This window comes from Lemur catta, chromosome 11 (genome assembly GCF_020740605.2).
Source record: "Lemur catta isolate mLemCat1 chromosome 11, mLemCat1.pri, whole genome shotgun sequence".
NCBI classification, from domain to species: Eukaryota; Metazoa; Chordata; class Mammalia; order Primates; family Lemuridae; genus Lemur; species Lemur catta.
Window position 1 is genome coordinate 66629703 of NC_059138.1, and position 26055 is coordinate 66655757.

A 26055-nucleotide genomic window follows, 5' to 3' on the forward strand; every position below is an offset into this window, starting at 1 on the left:
GTCACTGCAGAAGATTAGAAAGTGAAAGGCTGACCCTTTGGTTGTAAGAGAAAAGAGGAAGATGGAATTGAAATCTGTTTGTTTTTATTGTTTTTTTATAGTCCAGCTAATTACCTATGAGATATTACTTCCATTTTGTTCCTTAACATGCATGAATGAACCCTAGTCAGAATGACTTCCTTCTGTGGCACTTTCTAAAATCCTTTCTTCTTTGAGAACATGCTTTTTCCTCTGCCCAAACTGCCCTCTAAATCCTTTTTCTACCTATGTGAACACAGCTCTTCTGGTAAGACCCATTAACATCTACTTCTCCAATTCCTCTCTCTTTACAATATTTTTTTCATGAAATAATTCATGTTTATTGTGAAGCCGTTTGGAAAATATATGAAATTATAAATTAAAAATAAAATAATCCATATACTACCTTCCCTTAGATATATCATACTGTGTATATTATTAACATTACCACTTTAAAAATTAAAATTATAAAGTATTTTCTGTTTCACTTAAATATTTATAATACCAAATTTTTAATGGCTGTCTAATATTCCATTGTATAAATATATCATAATTTATTAACCATTCTGCTAATATTAGCTAATTAGGTAATTGCTGTTTTTCTCATTACAAATAAAACATTTTGAAAATAATTACTTGCATACATAGTTAATAACCTCTTTAGGGCAAAAATTCTTTAAATACATTAATAATACAGAGGGTATGAATGTTTTTTAAAGACCCTGGATAGAGATATTTTCCAGAAAGGCTATAATATTAATAAATTATCCTTTTATAAGCACCATATTACTATGTAAGGTATCTCTCAATTGTCAGCATACAGTATTTTTAAAAGTTCCAATTTCCTGGGTGGAAAAGTGGCTTCTCATTGGGATTTTCAGCTGGGTTTATTTGATCACTAATAAGTTGAATATTTTTTCTTATAGTTATTGGTCACTGGATGTTTGCTTCTTTGTATTGTTTAGTCTTGCTCTTTACCCACGAAACATATCATTATTGAATCACAAAATATTTTTAGTACTGTTAATCTAATCATAAAAATTCTTTACATGTTAATTATATTGCCTTGAATTCTATATTTATTATTTTCATCCTAACTATTGTTTTCCCAGTGAACTATGCTGACCCTATCATAATCTTTACTAAATTCTTCTTTTTCAGAAGTCCTATAGCACTCCATAGTCTAAGTATATATACAATATTAATATTTCAGTCTCTATTGTCCTGGGTTGTTCACTAATAGTTTTGTTCATATTAATCTTTTATTGCCAGATAGATAGTAAGTACCTTAAGAACAAGAACAGGGAGTATGTTTATAACCATTCCTGGATTTCTAACTGGTGTTGTGTTATTAGACTTCTAATTTGCTTCTGAGATTATCATTGTATATGCTCACCAAAATATACAGCAAATTAACTCATCATGTGTTAATGGCCATGATATTTTGGAAAAATGTATGTCTGTTTAAAGACCTAGAGAATAGATGAGTTTTCTCAATATCTTTTTGCTTGCTGTGAAAGGTTTAAAAAAAGTACCTCTGGGGTATATTAAAGTTATTTCAAAAGTTTTAGGATTGTGTATTAAAGAAACATTCTCTTTTGAATATGTTACTTGAACCATAGTTAAGTGAAAGGTGGTGTAAAGCATGTGATAAATGATTATTTTTCACGTCAAACAACCCAATTTTTCTGAGCATGCTGGCTTTGCAAGGATTTATAGTGCTCTGTCTTCATGCCGGAGTTACTTCAGCATTCCGTGATGCATTCCAACTAATCTGGAGGTTAAGGCATTTCTTGATCATAGATAGATCCGACTGCTACTCAGCCCGGGAATTCTTTATAAAATTCCAAAACGTGGGCTAGGAATTGACTTAGGGAATCCAATAAAGTTGCAAGTCTTGGCGGTCATCCAAGCTAAATTTATAGACTGGAAGAAATATGGGCTTTCCATTGTTCTCTTTTTCACCTTTGTGGGGTTTCTTTTGTGTGTACGTGAGTGTGTGAGTGTAAATTTATCATTTTGCTGACATTGGAGTGGAAATAACCATTGAAGGGATCCAGGTAAAGAATTTTCACTTTGGATCTTCCCTGGTCTTTCCGAACTTTGACCCAAACCTGCACCAAGAGTGAATTCCTTCTTTCTCGTAGGGTGCTGATGTCATAAAATAAGAAGCTGTTCTTGAAAATGAATCATGTTAGTTTAACAGCTGACGTGCGTGTCTGCCCGCTAGGTACAACTCCCAAATCCCTGTTCTTCCCCTGTCTCTGTGGGAGCCTTCTTTTTGAGACATGATCTGAGAAAATGTGATCTTATATATTGTTTCTGTTCATTCTATGACTAGTAATGGAGGCACAAAGACAAGCTCAGAAGAGTCTAAGAGTTCAGTTTTTTTGTGTATGCCTGATGCTCTGTAGTGCGCGGAGATCCAAGCAATTCCCCCTTATATCTGACCACTGAAAACCTGTCTTGTTCTTACAGAATGGGTTTGCTGTTGTGAGGCCCCCTGGCCATCACGCTGAAGAATCCACAGCCATGTAAGTACCAGGGACTGTTGCCCATCTCCAAGCGCCCCGGTTCCTGGCGGTCACCTGCCCCGTGCATGTTTCTGAAGCCTCTAATTGTTAGCAGATGGACTGAAAAATCTTGCGAGGTACTCCCAGAAGCAGATTTATGGCTTCAGAGATCATATAGCATTTTAAAAAATGCTCTGAACATTATTTATAATGGTTTTCCTGGATGATTTGCTTTCTTATTTCTCTGTTCTTCTCTATTCCGCAGGGGGTTCTGCTTTTTTAATTCAGTTGCAATTACCGCCAAATACTTGAGAGACCAACTAAATATAAGCAAGATATTGATTGTAGATCTGGTATGTATTCCTGGCCAGAGCTGCATTTCAGTGACTCTAGATAAAAGGGAGTGGATTTGTGTTTCTCTGTTAGGTTGTCTTGCTTTTAGCACTTGCAAACAACTGAAGGGTGTGTTTCCTTTGAATGTGGAAACTCACTAAATTCAGGATTGCAGTTCTGAAACCATAAACATTCACGTTTCACTTTCATGGTGTTAACTGCAATTTAATGAGAAGAAGGCGCAGATCAGGGCAACTTTTATGATCCTTAAATGAATTGATACTTCCACAGTTAAAATAACCCAACAGAACCTGAATTTACTTTTCCCTACAGAATATGGACTACATAGTCAGATGTGCTGGAAAGAATGCTGTTGCTTTGGTAACCAATTGGCCACTTCCCCTGGTTAGCAATCATGTTGCTTGTTGTGCAACAGTGGTATTATTAAAACAAGTCAGCATGTCATTCTTACTGAAAAGATCTCAGGTCTCAGATGCCAGTTTGGGATGACTTCCTGCAGGAACCCTGAGTGATTAAAAGTCAGAGCATTAGATTAGTCTTGCATTTAACATGATGCATTCTTACACAATAGTTATAACTTGTTTAACAAATGGTTTGTTTAAAAGCAGATGACACTTGGCATGTTGTCTATAGTATACTCATGAATAATGAGCTGGAGATCTGCCCCATGCAAAAAGGACCAACCCAGGAAAGGGCGCAAGAGAGCAGAATGGTGATTTATGAGCCCCGTTTTCAGTTTGCCTCCAGTTCACAAGGAGGTGTAATAGGTTGTCTGACAAAGCATAGACAGGAAATGAACCCTGGCATCCAAACCGAACCTGCTACATCTGCACTTAATTAATTTTTGCAGGTGATAAAAGATTTAAAGGCAAAATATGTTAAAGGTTTTTTTGAAGTTCAAGGCTTAATAGTCTAAATCTTGTTCATATCTGCATTCATAATTAAATCTTATTGGAAGTCGTGGCCTCCCCCTCCAGCCTTTAGATTCAGTTAAGCAGGCACACCAAAGGGTTGAGAGAGCACAAGCAAAGCCATGTGAAGAAATACTTAGTTAAGTTAAAATGAAGATAAAAGGAATGGAAGACTGATACCCATGTGCAGTGCTTGTTTGGAATGGATGTTTTTCACACACTGTATTGTAAACTTTCTGTAAGCACTTTGGTGTGAAGAATGTTGAAACCCAACTATCCATGCACTTTCCAAACATGCTTAAGTTCCAATGTATGTCATAGTTTACCGTTGAAGAAATGTTTTGAAGGCTATATATACTACAGCAGCAATGTTTTACAGTTTCACAAAAATGTGGACATCAGTACCTATTTTTTCCATGTACATACAAAATGACATTTTAAGTAATTATTACTGTTTTACATAATTTATAAGGTATTACATTTTTAAAAATTTAATCCACTTCTAGTTCTGTAAGTTCTATGCCAGAAAGATGGGCCAAAAATTTGAAGAAGGGATAGTAGATGAAGACTAAAGATGGTGGGGGAAAAAATTTCTGAATTTGTCAAAATTTTGTGGGAAGGATAATGGTCAATTGATCAACTGGTTGTCCTATCCTTAAGAATTTTTAGTATTTTACTTTCTGAGGAATGTGCTCTGCTACTATTTTATGATTCTGTGAAGATAATAAAAAAAAACCATTGAGTCCCCTCTGAAAGCACATTTGTGATATCCAAACTCAAAGGTAGTGAATTGTACAATAGACTTAAAAGCTACATTAATACAGTAGAGAAATGAAAGACTGCTGGACAAAATTTGAGACAATTTTTAAAATAAGTTACTTGGTAGCTCAAAGGAGTTTCCTGTAAGCTTACTGGCCTTTGATTATGACTTTGCTCCATTATCCAATCATAAAGGATATTGATTTCCCAACAGGCTGTCGTACACGAGAGGTTTTTGTTTCAGATTCTCTAAATATATGAAGTTCTGTCCAAAGGGTTGCCTCTGAGATCACCACCAGCCCACATATTCTTATTTTCAATTCTTCCAAATTCTGCAGCTGCAAGGCTACTTTGAGGAAATTCCTGTTTCTTCCAGCTGTGGAGAAGGAAGTTTTAAAGTGCCACGTGGCCCTGAGACATCCGTTCTCCCTAGCTGACAGGTCTATTCTGCAAGTTAGCAAAAGAAGAGGAGAAGGTGCTTCAATAGCAAGAGAGTTTCTTTCATTTCTGCATATTTCAAGTCATTAACAGTAACTGATGGGTGTGAATTAGTTCCACAAATTCTAGGGCCAATAGATGGCAAAGCTACTCCATTGTCTAGCAGCTAGTTTCAGCATTTTTATATGCCCAGTAAATACAGAGCCAGAGTTCTAATTCACCTCCTATTGTGGGTCTTAGCCAAATTCAGAGACGTTGAGTATTTTATCCAGGAATGATTCTAGCTGATCTGTGGAGTGCATTCATTCCATGCAAACATATTCAGATTGGTATGAAGAGGGAGCAGGTGTACCTGCTTTTCAACTTTCAATGGACTGGCTTATGTGTTTAGAGCATTAACTTGTCCTAGAAATAGGATTTGCCTGCATGACTCCTGTAGCTTTTAGATAATGTGACTTTTAGTTTGAAAATAATACCTTTTAGGCTCTGTTTATAAAAGAAAATTTAGTTCGAATGTCCTTAGACTTGGAGAAATTTCATTGTTGATCAAATACATTCAGACCTTTGTCACAAGTCCCTATACAAAATAATTAGGAGTGATAACAGAATATATGATTTATTCAAAGCTATTTTAACATAATGAAAATATGTTGGTTCTAAGTCCTTGTACAGAACCAATTTTCACAGTATACCTTTTAACCAGTAAAATATCGAAATGACTTTTTTAGCATTTCTGAGCCTATTTTAGATACAAGGTCTATTTTGGGGCTTTTAATGATTCATTTTATTTCATTTCTATAGTAATTTCTCACAGTCACCAATAATTTTCTTATCTTAGTCTAGTATATATTTGTTACTATGGAGAAGTAAACCTCACATCATACATAAGCAGTCAGTACTTTGTGTGAATATTTTGCAGCAAAGAAAACTGAAACAAAAAAACCAAAACAAAAGATATTCTCAAGGCTATATTGTAAGTTCTTGCCCAAAACAAAAAACAGATTTGGATTTAACCATCATCTCTGAACACTAAGTGAATATGAATATAGAATCAAGTATTGCCTGCATATTAGAATGGATTTGTGTATTTTAATGAATAATATCTGTTGAAAATCTTATGCTGTGGACAAGGCTATATCGTTATTCAAAAAAATGAATGCACTAATAAACACCAAACACACTTTTGAAGAACAAGTAATTTTATATCTGAGACAACTTATCATCTTATATTTGACTTCCTTAAATAAAACTTTGCAATGTCCCTAAAGAAACAAAAGTAATCAAGGCAATATTGTTCAGCTTTTCAAATTGTGGATATGTTTATCCCCAGAGCAAACTGTGTCTTACAACCCTGACTAAAATTGCTGTTGTGTAGGAAAAATGCAAACGTTCCTTTGCTGTTGTTTTTCAAAATATTTTGTTTATCCATTCTCTAGATATTCAGTAAGAAGCCAAAAGATGTTGTGACTTAAATTGTTTCATTTTTGCTTACATAAGGGAAAATGGTTTTGCAATCTCTTCCTTCCTTTCCTTTGAATATTCAGAAGTACAGGAATTAATACAAAATATTATTTTTTCCTGGTGTGTATGTCTTTAGCTGGAACAACTTTCTACATGATGCATATCTGCTCCAACATTATGATTCTTTGATTAATTTTGGATATGTGTACTATTCAAAAGGAGGAGAGGATTACTGTATGTCTACACCATAAAAGGCAATCTCAATGCAGGTTTTCAGAACTAAAAGGAGGCTTTGGTGGTATCTGGTGAAGGATTACTAGGCTGGAGGTTGGAGTGGAGACAAGTTATATAAACCTCTTAAGGAGCAATAATGATTGACAACCTCACCTCACAGATTTGTCAAGAGTATCAAAGAGATAATGAATGTAAGTTCAAGTTAACTGTATAATGGTCAAGAGTCCGGCCTTTGGAGTAAGAAGAAATGGATTCAAGATCCAACCTTGCAATTTACTCTCTGTATAGTTTTAGAAAATTACTGAAACACTCTAAGCCTCAGTTTACTTATATTTTAAATTAGTGGTAACATCACATATCACATATAATTATTAAATAATTCACACAAGGTATTTATGTAGTATCTGACAGAAATTGTAGGAATCGTTGTTGAAAATAGATTTTTACTGATATAAAATAAAGTACAATAGACATATATAGTTACCATTTACCAAAACTTTTTAATAACAGAACCAGAAACTATATATAAGTTAAAGAACAAAAACAGTTATGGCAATAATATTCTATTGGACACAAAGAATATTCTATTGATTACCTTTTCTAAAGATCATCGTCTTTTAAGAATGGCTATTTTATTTTTATGCAGAAGATATTAGGAAGTATATTAATTTAGGTTAACACCTGATGTCTTTAAGTGAAGACATTTAAAATAATGCTATTAGTTTTATTTTTCCCACTTCTTATGTTAATTCTGGCATATATATGTATCATAAACAGCAAGAAAAAAGAATTGTCAAGTTTTGAATCATTATCATATACAAATGTCTTAAGAATTTTTCATTCATTTTAATGACACAATCTTTTTTTTTTTCCTCCTTTTAGAGTGGGAGGAGGGGTGTTGTAATGGTGTGGGAAGGGAAAATACAGCAGGAAGGAGGCTGGGAAGAGAGCTACGATATAATATTAAAATTAGGCAGATTGCACAAGATTGCAGAAAGCCCCATGCCATTGTTCTGCTTTGGCCCAAATGATTTCAGAGCTAATGAACTCATGCTCCTGTGTCTTCGACTCGTGTTGCGATTTTACCGAAATGAAGTATGAAGCCCTTTTTGCATCTGGCATCTCTTTTGAAGTGATCCTAACTGCTGAGGGATTGCTAACTGAACTGAATGCTTCAAGAAAGCCAATTTACTCAGCTGGTTGCAAAGCCTTTGACCTTAATGGTGGGACTTGGCAAATCAATGCATACACGTATGTTTAGTGTTCTGTCAAGAATTGTGAAAATGCTCTGTAAGCCATAGATCCTTCTGTAAAATACTAGTTTGTAGTTTAAACATTAGTCTTTTTTTCAGAGGCCAATGAGGCTAGTTAATTAAGCCTGAGGGGTTATGAACTGTTGGCAGTTAATAAGTCATAAAATTCCTCCATAAAACAGGATGCGAGATTCCATCACTGAAGCAAAGAGTACAAAGAGCCGGTGTATAAATATCTAATTGTACCAAAGGACTGGGCTTTCTCAGTGACTGCTCATCTGGAGTCTCCAGGGCATGCTCGCTGTGGTTTCCTGATTTTTAGAAGCCAGTTTAAAAAATGAGTGCATTAAAGGGTAATTTGCCTGAAAGTTCAGGAAGTAAAGGGGGTGGTGTGGAAGCAGGCAGAATAGGAGAAAGAAAAAAGGGGGACGTCGTGAGAAGACAGAAAATGAGAAGGAGGGTGGGGTAGAAAGACAGGGAAGTAGAAATCAGAAAGGTTGTCTCCACACAGAGTTAGACATGACAGTATTTGTCATCTGTTTTCTTTTCCTTGTAGGATGTTCACCATGGAAACGGTACCCAGCAGGCCTTTTATGCTGACCCCAGCATCCTGTATATTTCACTCCATCGCTATGATGAAGGGAACTTTTTCCCTGGCAGTGGAGCCCCAAATGAGGTTCGGTTTATTTCTTTAGAGCCCCACTTTTATTTGTATCTTTCAGGTAATTGCATTGCATGATTACCCCTAATTTTCTTGTCCTTTGCTGGTGTTTTAAATTACACGAGATTACTGAATTGTCCCACGGGACCAAGAACCAGTGCAGAACAAGTGCATAACCCAGAGCACTGGCTGTCAGGCAAGGTTGGACTGATTTGACGTGTTGTTTGATGTTTATTTCAAGAGCTCCCATGTGTTTGTTTTCCTCTCTTCTTGCTTTCTTCCAGTTGCCCTCTTCTCTACCCACTGTGGTGTATTTTTCTCTTCCCAGGTTGGGACAGGCCTCGGAGAAGGATACAATATAAATATTGCCTGGACAGGTGGCCTTGACCCCCCCATGGGAGATGTTGAATACCTGGAAGCATTCAGGTTGGTATTTCTTTCCCTCTGAAAGTGGAAAACACATATCTGTTGAAATAACACCAAATGTGAAAGAGAAATGTAAATTTCTAACTAAAGTATTGCTATAAAGCCACTTAGGAATATGTGTGAGGAAAAAGGTATATCAAGACCTAGTTTTAGTTATACAGGTATATTCACCAATGACCCAGACATTTTCCCCCTTCCTGCTCAAAAAAAAAATTCATTATTAAATAGTTCTGTCTGGAAAAATCTGCCTACTGTAACATGTGACATGATTTACAATACACATTAGCATATTAAATGCTCTGAGAAGTCCTTCATTATCTATTTAATTTTGTTGATCAGGCATTTACGAAACTTCATTGGACCACAGAATGCCTGTAGCACCATTTAGCATTCCTAGTTATAAGGAGCTAGTTCACTTTAAGAACGTTGGCCTGGGCTATCTTATTTGATGGTAGAGTAAATGACTTTTGTGTATTTTCCCGTTAACATTACAACTTTGGCTAATTTATTGGTTGTTTTCAGTTTCTCTACAAAATGTAGGAATAAATGAAATGTATTCACATTGCATTCTGCTTCTTTTTTTCTAAGCAAAGAACTTTAAAAATTAAATAAGAAACACAACAAATTAAATGTTATTATTTTTTTGAAATAGAGTTTTAAGAACGGACATTTCTTCTCTGGAATTAAAAAAAAAGTCAGGCTCTGGAAAGGTCTCTGTTTCAAAGAAAAATATCAGATTGTGTCAATATGTCTCTCCCTTGCCAGATTTGAGGAAAAGGTTTTAGCCTATTGGTAATACATAAATTCTTGGATGTTTTATTTAGTTCAAAGCAAAAGCAAATGACTTCATGAAAAGAAATTTTAGAGGTATTCATAGTTTTGAAATTTACCATTTATGAATTCCCAGGAAGAAAATCCTGTCAATAATATATTTGAAACTTAGGGAAATAATGGGGAAATTTTTGAATAAGTGAAATTTTGGTGAGTTTCTGCTGTCCTGTGTGTCATGCATACTTAATTTTCTCATTTGAAGGTCATTTCTCATTAGAAAACAGGTCCAGGAAAAATGATAGAAAATTAACTATTTAAAAATATATATATATATATATATATATTTAAAATAAATGTATTTGGCTTGGGATTCAAGATACAAAGGAAAATTCTCCCCACATTCCAGATATGTATTTTGAGGAAAAATATATGCAGAGATATCTACACTATTTATAGAAAAAATGGCTGGAATAAATTCATTTACTGTAAATGGGAGTTGTCTATGAAGATATTTTGCTTTAATTAGGAATAAAATAAAACAATTATATTAAGAAACTATAGGAGTTTTAATGTTATGAGTTCTCTTGTCTCTATTTGCAAATTCACAAACATTATTAATATCTTAAAGAAACTCTAAAGAGATAATAAACTTTACTATTATATCACATATGAATTTATTTGTTGCTTCCCAAGTGTACCTGTTACTTGCATGATACACATTAAGTTCTCAACCTTATCATATGCTTTGACCTGTAATACAGAATTCTCAAAATTTTTAAAATCTTGTAATACTATTTATGGTACTATAGTTTTACATAAAAATGAATCATGTATGCATACTAGTGAAGGAAAATTAACATTTTATGCCTGTTTTCCTCCCATCCTAAAGTAAATAGTGGATGAGATTCTTTTTTTAAAAGAACGTCTTTGAACATGACCATTTTCACTACGTGAAAACAGATATTCAGTGCACATTATTGTTTTGTGCACTGTATTGTGATTGAAATGAAAGTCAATCAAGTGCTCCTGAATATCTGACTGTCCCCAAGAATGGCACCTTCTCTTTGCCTGGAATGTGGACACATTATATTAACAAACTTTTCTAAACTTCCCAATGTGGTCTTCACTACTCGGGTTTAATTAGAGGAGAGGTGACATTATTCAGCTAGGCTGCAGAAATGTAAAATTGTGGCTTTTAATGTCAATAGTTATTTAAGAACCCCGTTTAATAATAATCCTGGTAATTTTGAACTGCACCATGTCTGCTGTTCAACATTTATGCCATGCCTAGAGGTGCCTGTGGAATTTGTTATGGATGAGTCAAACAAGTAAGTCGTTCATTCAGAAAAATTCACTGAGCACATATTATATGCCAGGCACTGTGATGAGTACTTGGAATTCAGAGCTGTTATTCTCAGGGATCATAAACCAAGTGATACTTAACTGTTCTAGAGAACAGCAGTGCTTAGACAGAGCAGATAAAATGGTTAACTCTTCCTTGAAGGGTTTGAGGAAAGACTTCATGAAGTATTGTTCAACCTGTGCTTTCAAGGATGAGTGGGAATTTTCAAGGGGAAAAAGGAATTGGAGTAGGAGGGAATTCATACTAACTGGGCAGAGGGAACAGACTGTGAAATGCTTGGAGTCATGAAATGATTTTTCTCTGTTGGCTAAAGGGCATGAGGATGGGATTGCTGGAAAGAAAATGCATCCTACCTTGTAAAGTCTCTTGCAGTCAGAGAATAGCCCATCTACATACGTGGGCTACAGAGTTCACTCTATTGTAAATTTGGGCTTCAGTAAGGTAGACTCCCAAATAATTTTCAATGTGGTATTATTTTATAAGCTTGTGCTTCTTAATACAACCCTTGCCTCCCAGTAATAAAACATAAGATCTTTCTGGCATCTGTGTGTGGGTGCAGGAAATGGAGGTGGGGGAAAAAGTAAACAGTGCTTTTTCTTTTTTCTTACTTTTTAATTGTTTCTGGACTGTGATGAGTATCTTTGGAAGGAAAGCCTCTCTCTCTCTGTGAAGCTGTATTTATAAAGGGAGATAAGATGGCTGCTTATTTTACCAGCCAAAATGTGTCATATATGTTGCCATTGTGGTTTCTATTATGTGCTTTTTCTGTGGCAAAAAGAAAATTGTAGACAAACCAAACATTTTATGTTTGCTATAAGCTTTAGAGATAATTTTTAAAATATAATAGTATATCTAAATTATTTCAGATGAGTAGTTATTTCTTCCAGGCAGTTATCATTCATTCCTGAAATAATTGAAGGGTATACTTAAGATATTTCATGAGAGTTTTAAAAATATTCAGTAGTATCAAATATCTTTTGTGTTCAACTCAGATATGTTTCCAAGGTTACCATTTTATAAAATAATTATGGCTATTTTTATTGAGGTTTGCATGCTAGGTCCTAGATTAGAAACTTTATAGGCATTACGGCTAATTCTTCAGTGCTTTGTATGAGTCACAGACCTACTAATTGGAAGGGCCATGGTATGCACTCAGTTTATGGCTCGAAAATCTATGTTCCTTTTGTCACGCCACATTGCTATGCTCTTCCACTGTTTATGACTTAAAAAACAAGGAGTGATAAAACACAGTGACCTTTTACCAAGGTGTAAGGCCTTCATGCCCTTCAGCCTCCCAACCTAATGTATTAACACAAATGCGTAGTGCCCAAGGTAGCAAAGAAGAGCTACGCGATAATATTGGTTAAATGAGCCAATAAATATATGAATGGGTCAGAGAAGAGAGGGAATAATGCCAACTGCAATAGGAGAGCCCTGGTATTAAGTGAACCTAGTAAAAGTATGAGGGAGCTACATGGTATCTCTTGGCTTCTCAAAGAGTATGCTTTACAAAGAACTCTGAACATCCATTCACTTGATTATAAGAGTATCATACTCCTCTTTATTCACAAATATTTTGCTGAATGCCTGCTAAGCAATGTCTGTTCCAGTCATTTACAAAGATTGCTCCAGTGTTTCAATGTTCTCCATGGTCCCTCAGTGAGGACTGGGTACTTTATTTTTTCTAAAGACAAATTCTTTAGGAGTCCTGCAAATGTTAAGGTGATTATTCATATAAGACTATTTAAATGCTTTGTTTATAGTGGGCAACAGAAAATATGTTATCTTGTGCTTCTACTTAAATCTAATGAGGAAAACATCTCTAAGTGTTTAAAAATAAGTAGCAATTTCCAATGTAGAAGTAAGATATTAGTAGCCCTTGAGATTATGCCTATTTTATTGAATAAATAAGTGAATGAATGTGTGAAAGAATGACAATTTCTGTGTAGCCTTTTAATTTCAAAAAATAAGTACAAGCCCTCTAAATTTAGAAGGTTTTGGTGAAATATTAAATATACCGATGACTAGCTAAAGAAGTGTCATAGAGTTGTTAATCTGGGTTCCTTAGATGCAAGCAAGTTCTGGTTTGAAAAATCATCTCTCCAAGTCAGGATGATATGGTCTGTAGCTACCCTGATACCTGTTATTGATGAGTATTTCTAAAAGACAAAGGATTTGTAAATACCAGCTCTTCAGAGAAGTTCATCTTAGGGGAAAAGTCTGACCCAGAATGATTCTATTTCACTGAGATTGTCAGTATGGCAACTGAAAAGGAAGATTTGATAGAGTTGTCTAACCTAGTAAATAAATACTTAGTCAAATTTATTATTATTATTGTAAACTACCTATTTTTTCTTTTGTGAAGTATCTCTATTTAATTGAAATGTTATGTGCTTGTAGAGGTTTTGCTAAAATACTTTGGCTATATAACCAACTAGAATTTTTAGACGCTTAGTGTTTTTGCCGTATAGCCAAAGCAGTTGAACCATTTGAGCACATACAAACAGCCCAAACAGCTTATATCTCTTTCTCCTATCTTCAGTTCATACTTACTTGCTTTAATGACATGAGCAAATTTAAAGTTCATTAATACAAAACTGTAATTGGAAATATGACCAGATAGCATGCCTCTTCTTAGTTTATCAGTGAAATGGTTGATTCTATTCCTGATTCAGGGTCTTTAAAATAGGATTCATGGCTTCCTGTGATTCTTCCTCTGTTTATGACAAAAATAAAAATATGTACATTTAACTCAGGTGCAGAACAGAATAGAGCTTTTCATTGTCATATTCATAGGCAAATGCTCCTCAGGCAACAATTCAATAATTGTCAACCTAGACTTTTCTTAGAGTGGTTGGGTTTGCCATGGAACAATGGTAGATAAGTTGGGGCAGGGTATATAAATAAGTACAATATTTTATTTTCTCTCATTGTTATTTTAACAAACATATCATCATTACTCTAATTAATTTTAAAGGGTTAACTTCTAAATATTCTTGTCATATATGTAAACTGAAATAGGAATTGTTAAATTCCATCTAAGACATAAATGGGACCCTAAGTAAATATTTAGATTGTCTTTTTTGGTAATGACAACTAAGTAAATATTGTTTTATGGTTATTCTTATTTCCATTATATTTGAATGTAATTTTATGCTAAATGAATGGGAAATAGTATCATTGTAAAAATAACAATATAATGATAGTAGTAACATAGTAACATACAACATTCATTAAGGATGTAATTTTTGCTAGTTTCTTATTTTAAGAAAAATTTTTTACAAGTTCTTAAGTGCCCACATTTTCCAGATGCGGACACCATACCTTTTGAGTTTCAGTAGGCTTCTGATGTTACACAGCTGACAAAAGGTGATCAGGGATTCAGTGGCAGCAGATGTGATCGTGGAGAAAGTACTCTTTGGTCCCAAACTATAAAGTATAGTTTGGGGATGACAAAACAATAATATAGTGAGAAACTCTTTGTAGGTGCATGTCAGTCTATCCAATATTTGGCTTGAACATCTAAATTGGTAGCACTATTTTAAAATTGAAAAATAATTCTTAGATTTTCACAACCTTTGCATTATATAATATTTCCAAGACACTTTTCCTTGTGCCTTTCTCTCATCTGACATAGTAAGAGAGCCTATCAAATTAAACCCCTGTAATTTTTTTTCCTTTGGATAACTAGTGAAGAATATATTTTTCCATCTTTGTTTAAAGAAATCTTTTCTTCTTATGTATGCATTTAGACTTTTTGGAAGGGGTCTATAATTGAACTTGAGTAATACCAAATTAAATTTTAATAGAACATATAGTGATAAATGAACTTTTAGATTTAATTTTGAAATAAAGAATGATTTGTTGTCATCTAAAAATCATACTCGATACTGTCAAATGATTTGGGGTCTTATTTTGTCTATGAGAGCTGTGGTTGATGCTTCCCAGTCTTACAATGGATTCTCAATTGTTAGTGACAAGCAAATATATCATGCTCATGATAGTATGTATTTTCCCAAGGATGTTGAAGACATTTTGGGAAAGAGGGTGGAGTTTCTTGAAACAATTTGCCAATATGAAATACTGTACATATCAAATTGGCCCTACTACCATCTTTCCCAGACCATTTATCATGCCTCACAAATCAAGCCCACATTTCTTTTTTCTGGAAGACTTGGCTAATAAAGAATATGTGGGCTTCAAATCTGAACTTGTCAATCAATCTTGGGAACAAAGCGGCAATGATTTTCATCTATTAATACTTTATTTCAATAAAGAGAAATACATATGAATTTATTGCTGGTGTGATCTACATTTTTATTCATTGTTCAGATTCTCTTCTGTAAATTCAGCATGTTGAGGTGTTTCAAGAAGATTTATCAAAACAGGTCACAGGAAAAAGATTCATAGGAATAAATTTTAGAAAGCTGTCAGCTCTCTCTGCTCTTTAGTTTCAGGAATAAACATAGTTTAAGAACATTTTTTCCTCTCTCATCTGTGCAACATATTGTACCAATTTTCATCAGAAATTACAATTTCTATAGGTGTGTGTCTCTAGATACCCTTAGAATTTCTGCACTTTGACCCTAAGAGTAAATTGATCTTATGCACACCTGTCTTCCACAGGAACCTTGCAAACTTGATTTTTGAGCTGAGCATCAAAGAGATATGAGATGATATTATTAGACAGTATAGAGCTCAGGTAAAAAGTCCAGGAAGTATCTTGAAGTTTTGAAAGGTGAATGATATCTGCAGTGCAGAACTGTGTAAAATAGTTCAAATGCTGCAACTTATTTTTTATTATTATTTTAAAAGCTCAGATCAACTATAAAAATGTTAAGACAATATTTTTTTCTCTGCCTTAGACTAGTGCTGAAGCTAAAAATTTCCAGGAATTTGTGTGGCAATTAAACAATTTTCCAAATAATAAGAACTAATTAAAAGAGTGGCTATGTTTAATTTACTCTTTTACTTAGAAGTTCTCCCTGAGAAAGAAGATAATCTGTGTGCCTAGAAATGATTTGTTTTTATTTTCAAGATGAAACACTGAATTATAAAAACCCTGCCTTGCACAAAATACTCCCAACAGATGTATAATACTCTGAGATATCAGGAAATGAAATATTTTCATGAAATATTATTGTGAAGCTTTTTAGGCCAGAAATAGCAGATCTTTTGGCCTGTCAAAGTGCTCAGATCAATTCATCAACTTAAACCATCTAATCTAGTTATAATGGAATTATTGTGTAGTTATTATGATATAATATAGCCAGAATGGAAGATAAATATAATGAAGAAATTATAGAGTCACACTTTTTTCATAGTTCTGGTGAGAATTTTAAGATTATTCTTTTACTGGTAAGATAAAGCTCCTGCCCAAATAAAAATTATCTATCTTGAACAGCTATTTATTAAGCAAATTTAAATATCTTTGGGTCATAGAATGGATATTTTCTTGGAACTGAATATTTACCCCCTCTGTCCATGATTATACAGCTAAAGTTTATTATTACTAGATTTATTCAGATGACAAATAATGTGAAAAAAAGAGATTTGATGTTTGTTTTAATATACCATAAATATAAATTTGCAATCCCTGTTTGGAGAACTAGATAAATATAGTGGTTTACTATTAGGAATTTACTTATTGACTTTCCCAGATGGAGGAATCATCCTCATGAAAATTTTGTTCAACAAAAAGTCTATTCAGATATTCCTTCTTAGGCACAGGGCTGATGTTCACACAGTTTTCTGGTGGGCAGGACCTTCAGAGAGTAGTTCGAGCATTTGCATAACATCAAACATCTGGATGATAGACTCAATTTTCCATGTTCCATCTCAATGATTTGATCTTATGTAGATGAAACTTGTAAATCAACATCTGTTCTAATTTATGCAGACCCTTAAACTCCCCTGGCACACTTTTAGAAGGGTGATGGCTTGTCCTTGTATGTGTTAGGAATCTGCCCTTCTTCTTGTGGGCACCACAGTGCCGGGTATTGGTTGTCTAAACATTTTCTGTCAAAGAGAAACACTGCTGCTGTAAAGCCATATGGAGCGCAGAGAACTTATAAACTGCGTAACTTCCAATGGGAAAGTCTTAGCAAGATGACATTTATGCCATTATAGTTCATATCTCTCAGTTTAAAAAGTGGATGGGAGAAGAAGGGAGATAGAAGATTGAGTCAACTTTCAAGCTCAGCAGAATTTTAAATCCATCTACATCTCAATTTGAGGATATTTTGCATCCCAAAACACCTGTGGAAAAGACCATTAATAAAATAACATTTACATATTACCTTTCCCATTAAAGAAACATATTGTTGCTCTTAAAAACAAAATGTTGGTTCCCCTAGGATGTATATTTTTAGTTGGCTCATAACTTTTTGAAATTAAAGCAATATTGGAGTTACTGAAATGGACTGAATTTCAGAAACCAAAGAGCATTTTTACTGGAACAGTAGCCAAAGGCAAAGAAAAGAAGAGGAGTTTATTCAAACCAAGAGCAAAAATAGAACAGGAGCAGATTTATAATTTAAAAGTTTTATAACCCAAAGAGAGTTTGACATCTTATTCCTTTGTACTTTGAGTTTCAGAAAAAGTCTTTTAAATATTACAGTTGCCTCATTGGGCCTCTGATTTTGCTTTATGTACCTAAGTTTCTGACCTTGTTAATTCTCTTTTATGTTCCAGGATATCTAAAATGAAAACATCATTGCAGAAATTATTCAGTGATACCTTCCTCTGAGATAAATGTAATTACACTAATTGTCACAGCTGGTGAAGAAGGCAGAATCAGAAATAATAAAATCTGGTGTGTGTTCATATTTTACTGACCCAGTTTAAGTTAACTGATTAAATTCTAAATTATTCAGAGGACTGAAGCCTGCCAAAAGTTTGTTAATATATTCCATTTAGTTTAGTTTTATGAGGATGTGACAATAAAAATCAAATGATACATGTAGAATCCAAAGGAAAATATCTAATTAATACAAAAGAAGGATCACTCACCTATTCATTTACTGATGTTGACTTTTTTAAATTAACAAATTAATATTTTGTCTGTCCTAAAATAGTAATCATATATGTGAGATTTGGCATAGTTCTCTAAACATGCTTTAGAAGAAACTAGAATGTAAAGAAATCGTCCCATTGTCAGGGCTAAGCATAAAATCTTGTACCAAGTCGAAGGGTTTATGTGGCCCAATTTAAAATTTTGTTGTTTTATAATAACTTTGGAGAAGTGTATTGTTCCTTGTAAAATACCCACATGCTCTCCTTTGGAATAGCTCCAGACTGTAACCCAACCACGAGGTTGCCCCCTGGTGCTTTATGTATTGTTTAATTGTTTTCCTTTGGTGGATGTTTTTATTAAAAGCCTATTATTTAGGATAAGACCAAAGTGTCATTTTAAGAACAACAGAAGCATAGCTGTTCGGTCTCATAGTTCTTTTTCATAGGTGTGTTAGTGAACACTGGATGCAGCTAATGAGCCTGTTGAAAATTTTTCTTGTACTACTTCAAAAAGAGCAACAACAACAACAAACAAAACCCTGGATTTTTATTTCCCTCCAATAAAACATGACTGGATTGGCTAGAAGAGCGGGGAGTCGCTATGGCCGTGCCCAGGGCAGGAGGGAGGTGAAGTGTCTGCGTATGTTCATCTGCTCTGTCTGTGTTTTGGTCCAGGAGGAGTTTGTCTGGAGTCACATGCACGTTGGTACGAGTGGCCGTAGCAAGCCCCAGGAGCCTGGGAGGGCGGGAAGTCCATGTGTCGGAAGGGCCCTGGTGGGCTTCCTGGGTGTTTACCAACCCCATGATGCTCTAGTGGATGTCAGAGCTAAAAAGAAAGTTCTTGATGTCCTCCCTCTGCCCACAATCCAGTTGCAAGAGAACTATCTTAGCTTAGATCATTCTGAATATAAATTAGGTCTGGGAAAAGTTTTTAATTCAATAATTTTAATTCTAAATGTTCTTCCCCTCCCTGAATATTTTCTTTTCTGAAGTGGCATCACCGTATCACTCACTGATTTCTCAGAAGTTGGCTCTGAAAAGAATTCATAGTGTTCTCTAGCAGGTCCTTGCCACAAAGAGCGAGCACGAATTACATTAGTCCTCCTCTCCCCAAGCTGGTCGTTGGGACTGTGACCCACCCTCAGACAAAAAACTTAAAGGCAATATACCTTGATACAATTTCTAGGACTTAAACGACCTCATTAAATTGCGACTCTAGATATCATGTAGACATTTGAGGAAATATGATTATTGACAAAATGTAAGCCCGTTATACACTATATCACTTCAAAAGGAGAAAGCCATTAGGACATAATTACATCAGAAACAGTATACACATTTGGCTGGTTTATAAACTGTCACTTTCAGAAGTACGAAGACTTATAAAAGTTTCCAAAGGTTCCATTATAACCCTATTTCCAACAGTATTCTCTGACAAACTAAATAAATTACTGCATGTATTGGACCTTTGAGGCTTGGGGCAAAGAATGGAAAAATTATTTACAAAAGCTTGAAAATATTTAATCACTAGAGGCAGGGGGGCAACGGTGTTTTAATTAGCAGGTCCTCGGGCCATCGGCTGACTGGAGGCTTTCTCAAACAACCACACAAATGCACTGAATAGCTGCTTGCCAGCCTTAGGGTCAGGCCTGAGATGAAACAGATAAGATAATTGGCTCTAATGAAATCCAGAAGGCCTTGGCTTTCTTGTTTGAGCTTGGATTTGAAAAGTGCGTGTGGAAGTGAGGCTTAATTCAAACCAGAACTGAGCTAGGCCCGTTTCTCAGTGACTTTGATATTGTTTGAAGTTCTAAAAGTGTTCGCCACACCACTAGCCTGCTGGGCTGGGCCTCCCTGGTACCCTTAATTACTAAGCTTTATTGCTGACTTTACTACACAGGAAAGGGGCCATTATATGTTCCATCAACATCAGCTCTTCTCAGATTGGAGGAAAGGGCAGGGTTAAAGGCCACTGTAGGAAGGCAAAAACTTCACTTTGAGGTAGTCAGATCATTTACCAGTGTTGAATTTCACCGTTATGCACATACATTCCTTACAACACAGAAGCCCAATTTTCCATTTTTTAAACAAGTGATTACTTTTCAAAACATTTTTGTTTGTGCCTGTTTTTTGCAGAGAGAACATTTATTTTTAGGGGTCGAAATGATTGCATATGATATATCAGGGGAAAAAAGGATACAACACCTCCCAATTAATCATCACACCACCAGGTCTGGTTGAATTCTGTAATAAGGAGGATTATTATTAATGCCCCTTTGAAGTGAAAATAAGTGAGGAACCCTCCTGTGGTGTGAGAGTTGTCCTGACACCCTGAGGAATAAAGACCCCTCAGGAGACTCCACAAAATTAAATCCCAGCTTCTAGAGTCTCTCACAAAGAGGTTGCAGGAAAGTGCTCTCAGTCCAACAAGCAATCCAACAAGCAAAAATGAGGAAGTCTCCTTCTTAGGGGTCAGTGTGGCCTTACTGAGGATTCCATCCTCCCTAGTATTGCTGCTCCTCTGCCTTTGGTCCAATTGGTGAAGATGGATTATGCATCTGAATGAGTTAGTAATTATTCAACCTTCAGCCCTCTCAGATGAGAAGCTCTGGTCATGTTATGAAAGCCGAGAGACATGGAGTCTGGTCCTATTTCCTGCCCTATTTATCACCCTTGGGTAGGAAAGCCATGAGCGATACCATCAGACTTGGCTCTTTATGAAAGAAAAAGTTGAGTGTTTTTGCATTATTTAAGTAAAGTTGACGTTAGCGTGATCCAATTTCACGCATGATCCTGCTGGCCATTCATCCAGTACTCCTTTGTGAGTGTTCTGATGCACAGGCTGGACTGGGCCTTAGCTGTCCACTAGGATGATGTGTGTCTGCCCCTAAGGAACCATATTGAGAACCCAGGTCACTCAGTATTAGGAAAACAAAACAGACCCTATGCCTCCGAACCTCTCCTAAGAAAATTAAGGAGACCCTTTACAGATTTTTGCCAGTGATGAACATGATGTCAGCTCAAATCAGAAGAAAGAAGAGTGTTAGAATATTCAGCTCATTTAAAGTGTATACTTTTTCCATTATGCATTGTTATGGACTGAATGTTTGTGTCTTCCCCCACCCCCAAATTCATATGTTGAAGCCCTAACCCACAAAGTGATGGTATTTGGAGTTGAAGCCTTCAGGTGGTAATTAGGGTTAGATGTGGCCCCGAGTGTGGGGCCCTGCCCTGATGGATTAGTGCCCTTATCAGAAGTGACACAGAGAGCTTGCTGTCTTGCTCTCTCTCCCTGCACACACAGTGAGGAAAGGCCACGTGAGCACGTAGCAAGATGGGGCTGTCTGTAAGTCAAGAAGAGAGGTCACATCAGAACCCAACCATCCTGGCACTCTGATCTTGGACTTCCATCCTCCAGAACTCTGAGAAAATAAATTCCTGTTGTTTAAACCACCCAGTCATAATGTTTTGTTATGGCAGCCTGAGCAGAGTAAGTCACGCACTACAGGGATCTTTGAGAGACCAAGCAACCCATTAATGGCTTTAAATTTAAATACTTAAAAAAGTATTTTCCAATCTGTATTCTTCTAAACACTAGATACCAGAGATATTAATGTGTTTCTCAACAATAAAAAAATATTCTATAGTGAAAAATCTTTACTTGAAAATATATAATATATAACAGCATATTGAAGATTATAAGAATTGCAGTAGTAATTTTACATTATTTAATGCATTATTTCCTCAAATTATTTGGACATGGAACTCCCAGTTCCCCCAGCACCTCTCCTACCCCAAATACCTGTAAATATCACAGACACTAGCATTCCATAGAACACAGTTTGAAAAGTCCTGACATTTAAAGGTAACAAATATGGTGGGCATTTTGTATAGTTCGTCATTAATTCAATAAACATGATAATATAAAAGTAAGCAAAACACATCTGCCCTTAAGATTCTCACAACGAATTTAATAAAATAATAGGCACAATATATTGTTATTAAAATATTGTATTGTCACATAAACCGAGCACTTGGGTGACCCATAGTCTACAGACTGTCTTCTTCGTGTTCCACTGGCAGCATCTGAGTGGTTCTTGGATAACACAGCATAAACACAAAGAAAGAAGGAAGGAGAAACAGAATTAACAAAAGAGGAAAAAGGGAAGAGGGTCAGTTTCCTTTGATATCACTATTAAATGACCCAGTGAATTTTCTTAGGGTAAAGTTACTGCCATTCAAAATTATAGCAAATTGGTGATATTTTACAGTATCGCATTTTTTATTTCAGCTGTGTATATTTTGTTTCAGCTTAAATGTGGGCACATATCTCTCAAATTTATTTTAGATCAGATATGACACATTAAAATGTGGATTTGGGTTTTTTTAAACTCTTAAATTTAGCAACTAATTGCAGTGTGAACATATAATTGGTTTTATAGGTAAATCGATTTGTGAACTTACAATGTTTTAAGATTTCATTTGTTATTCATGACTACGTTTTGCTGAGGGAAAAAGAAGATTAGTTTATTTGTCTTCGTGTCAATAAGGGGAGAGTTTTTAATTAAGTACATACTCTTCATGATGAGCGAGCACACCCTGAAAGAAGACAGCAAATATTAAAATGTATTACTTTTCCTGGTTAGAAAAGACCCATGGCTTTGAGAGTGGACCCTATGTGTTTCATGGTGGCAATGCCATTTTGTTTCCAAAGATAACATTTCTAGATGTACAGATGTTCTGAACTTTTAAAACCACAGCTGTGGTTATCACGTATTTATTCAAAAGATATTATAGCTATCAACGCAGTAATTCAGCAAAGTCTTCAGTCATTTCCTTTAAATGTTCTTTCATTTTACTACATGTATATGTATTCAACCAATGTCTTTAGGATGTTCATATAGGTTGAATTGTAGAAACGAAAAAAAAACTTAAGTAAAAACACACATAAGTAAACAAAAAGCATTATTGATATCGAAGCATTTAGAAGTCATGAAATAGCATTATGACACGTGGGCCTTTATGACAATTTATAGGTTCAATTAAAAAAAAGAGAGAGAAAGAGAAAATACTTTTCTTGAATAACACAAAAGAATGCAGCTTCCCTTGGCTGCAGTGACTCATATTTCAACAATCTGAATATGGGATGTGCTTGGAAAATCATGGTGTGGCTGGAAGATGCAATGTTCATGTGACAAAGACCGCTGTACTTCTTGTTCTGGAAGAGGCAGAGGTGTGACAAGTCTCTTTTCAAAATGACAGCTCAGGGAAGAATTCTTCCCTGGAATAAACCTGCAGAATACTTCCTTTGGTGGACTGTTAGTATACTTTTCCTGGGCCCAGCATAATGAAGAATTATCTTTCTTCTCAAAGTTGAAAAGCTCTGCATCATCATGTAACCTGAGCACTTGGGTGACCCAGATAGTCTACAGACTGTCTTCTTCATGTTTTACTGGCTTCATCTGGGTGGTTCTTAGATAACACACCATAAACACAAAGAAAGAAGGAAGGAGAAACAGTAAACTCCCTTTATACTGTCATATTTTATTTGTTCCCGAACATCCTTACACATTGGCCAAGGTGCTCATCAAGATCACACAGGGAATTAGTGACATGGCTAGAAGAGAAGCTTGGACGTTCCCTCACCATTAATTCAAAATGGGAAACTGAGTGCATTCCTTAGATCATCAGGGCTTCTCTCACAGAGTATAAACTGCGTGGCCTATAAACAACAGAAATTTACTTCTTATAGTTCTGGACACTGGGAGTCCAGGGTCAAGGTGCTGGCAGATTCGGTGTCCGTTGAGGGCTGCTTTCTGGTGCATAGATGGTGCCTCCTAGCTGATCCTCATGTGCTGGAAGGGGCAAGACAACCCTCTGGCGTCTCTTTTATAAGGGCAGTAATCCCATTCTTGATGGCTCTGTCCTCATGACCTAATCGCCCCCCAAAGGCCACACCATATCCTAATATCCCACTCCCCTAGGGGGTTAGGATGTCAACATATGAATCAGGGGGCCCACAAACATTCAGAGTACAGCATTTCCCAAGACAAACAGGAACGGATTTAGAAATACCATGAGACGTATCCAGTTCTGGTGGCTGCAGCGTTTCCCTTTGCTTAGCAGCAGTGGCTCTCGTCTGCTCTCACCAGATTTCCACCAGGGGCATCTGGGCTGCGGTATCTGCCTGCTTTACTTCTCGGGTGCTTTGCTCTAGTATTATTTCTTATTTATTATTCTGTATCTGTCTTCCCATGAAACTACATTTTTAATTTTCAAAGGATTTTTGTGAAAGGTTAAGACCTCAATTGACATGATATGATTTTTCTGAAATGTTAGTTGATATCATGATTTATATTACATCATCCAATCCGCTTTTTAAAATTCCATTAGCATCAAATGTCTGTATTAGTTCTTTTAAAATACATTTTTAAAAACAAACCATTTTCCATTTTCTTTCTTTTATGGAAACATCAGCTCACAGTCGGTTTCCTGAATGCTTACATGCATTAGATTTTCTTCCTTTTTTAAAATATAGGCCCAGCTTCTTCTCTTTTCCCAGGCAGGCATGCGCCTGTGGGGAAAGCACCATAGGAACCGAAGTTTATTGGAAACTTGTCCTGCAGGGAGAGCTCTCCAGACATGGCTGTTGAGGGGGACAGCAAGGGCACAGCTCTGCTCTGGCTGCTTGATCAGTGCCTCCACTTAGCCTCTGGTACTTTCACGAGTATGAATGTGCATAAAGCTGCTATACAAATAACTGACTTTCTACTCTGTCCTTGACTGTGACCTAGTTTCCGTGGAGGAAAATGTAGACATATTCAACAGTTCTGGTTGGGAGTGAAAATTACTATGAGACAATCAGGGAATGAATAAAGCCTGAACTATTGACCATGCAGTAGGAACATAGCTGAGGGAAAGTGTTGCTAATCCAAGCCTATGAGTAGCTTGGCCTTCTGAAGGCCTGCAAAGGGGCCTGGGGACAATTAGAATCAGGGAAGGACAGTGTCACAAAAGTCAGGTATGCTATTATTCCTACTCAGGGGCAGACCCCCATTTGTGGGTCTTTTTTTTTTCTTTTTCCCCCGTCCCACCCTATTCTATTTGTGGGTCTTAATCTTGTACAATTACAGAAATTCTCAAAGAAAAAAATACAAAGGCAAAAATTCAAAATAGGTATAGGGACATGGAAAGGGTCCACCTGAGTGAGGGACTTAGAAAATTAAGCTTCATTAGCTTTACAGTAAATATGTCTTGTTTCATAGATCCCTAATGCTTTGTATTGCCACTAATTGAAATGAAACAATGTACAATGCACCACATAATAAGCCTTAGACAAAATTAATGGCTATGCTGAGTAGTGATGGGAAGCAGAGAAATTCTACAGGATGGGGGAGATCTTGGAGAAACTGCATTGACAGGGAATGGTCTTGACATAAAAATTCAACTGGGATGCATTTTTCATCTGAGGACACATGCTGAGGAGATCAAAGTAAAGGATTTTTTTCTCTCTTTCCAGTGTATGTTAAGGTAGATTTTTTTTTTTTTTAAATAAACAGAAAGGAGCCATCGAGGACAAGTAATGCAGTCAATCCAAACAAAACAAATCAAAGCAGGGGTGGGAAGAGCAACCAGTGTTTACATGGGGAGCAAACACTTTTCTATTGGTTCTGGGGAGAAGGGGCAGCACCTGTTTGTGAGCATGTTCAAAATCTGCACTGAGGCCAGTCCCTGAGCCGGCCTGGCTCCGACTTTTCTCCTCAGGGGTAGGGTTGCTTTAATGCGGTTCACGTGTACGGTGTTTCATCTTAACCAGAGTGATTTATGTTAATGAAATGAAACAGAGAAAATACCCTTGACATCCTAGTCTCCTTTAAAA

General features: G+C 35.9%; 1 protein-coding gene across 1 annotated transcript in view; it reads left to right on the plus strand.

The window, feature by feature from the left end:
- The window catches only part of LOC123646984 (histone deacetylase 9-like), a 59538-nt gene extending 41628 nt beyond the window's left edge, over positions 1-17910 (plus strand). Inside the window, exons 4-8 of the mRNA XM_045564153.1 lie at positions 2497-2552; positions 2797-2884; positions 8498-8617; positions 8931-9028; positions 17856-17910. Coding sequence (XP_045420109.1) covers positions 2497-2552; positions 2797-2884; positions 8498-8617; positions 8931-9028; positions 17856-17910 — 417 coding nt within the window. The remainder of the gene's footprint in view (positions 1-2496; positions 2553-2796; positions 2885-8497; positions 8618-8930; positions 9029-17855) is intronic.
- Positions 17911-26055: the final 8145 nt, after the last annotated feature.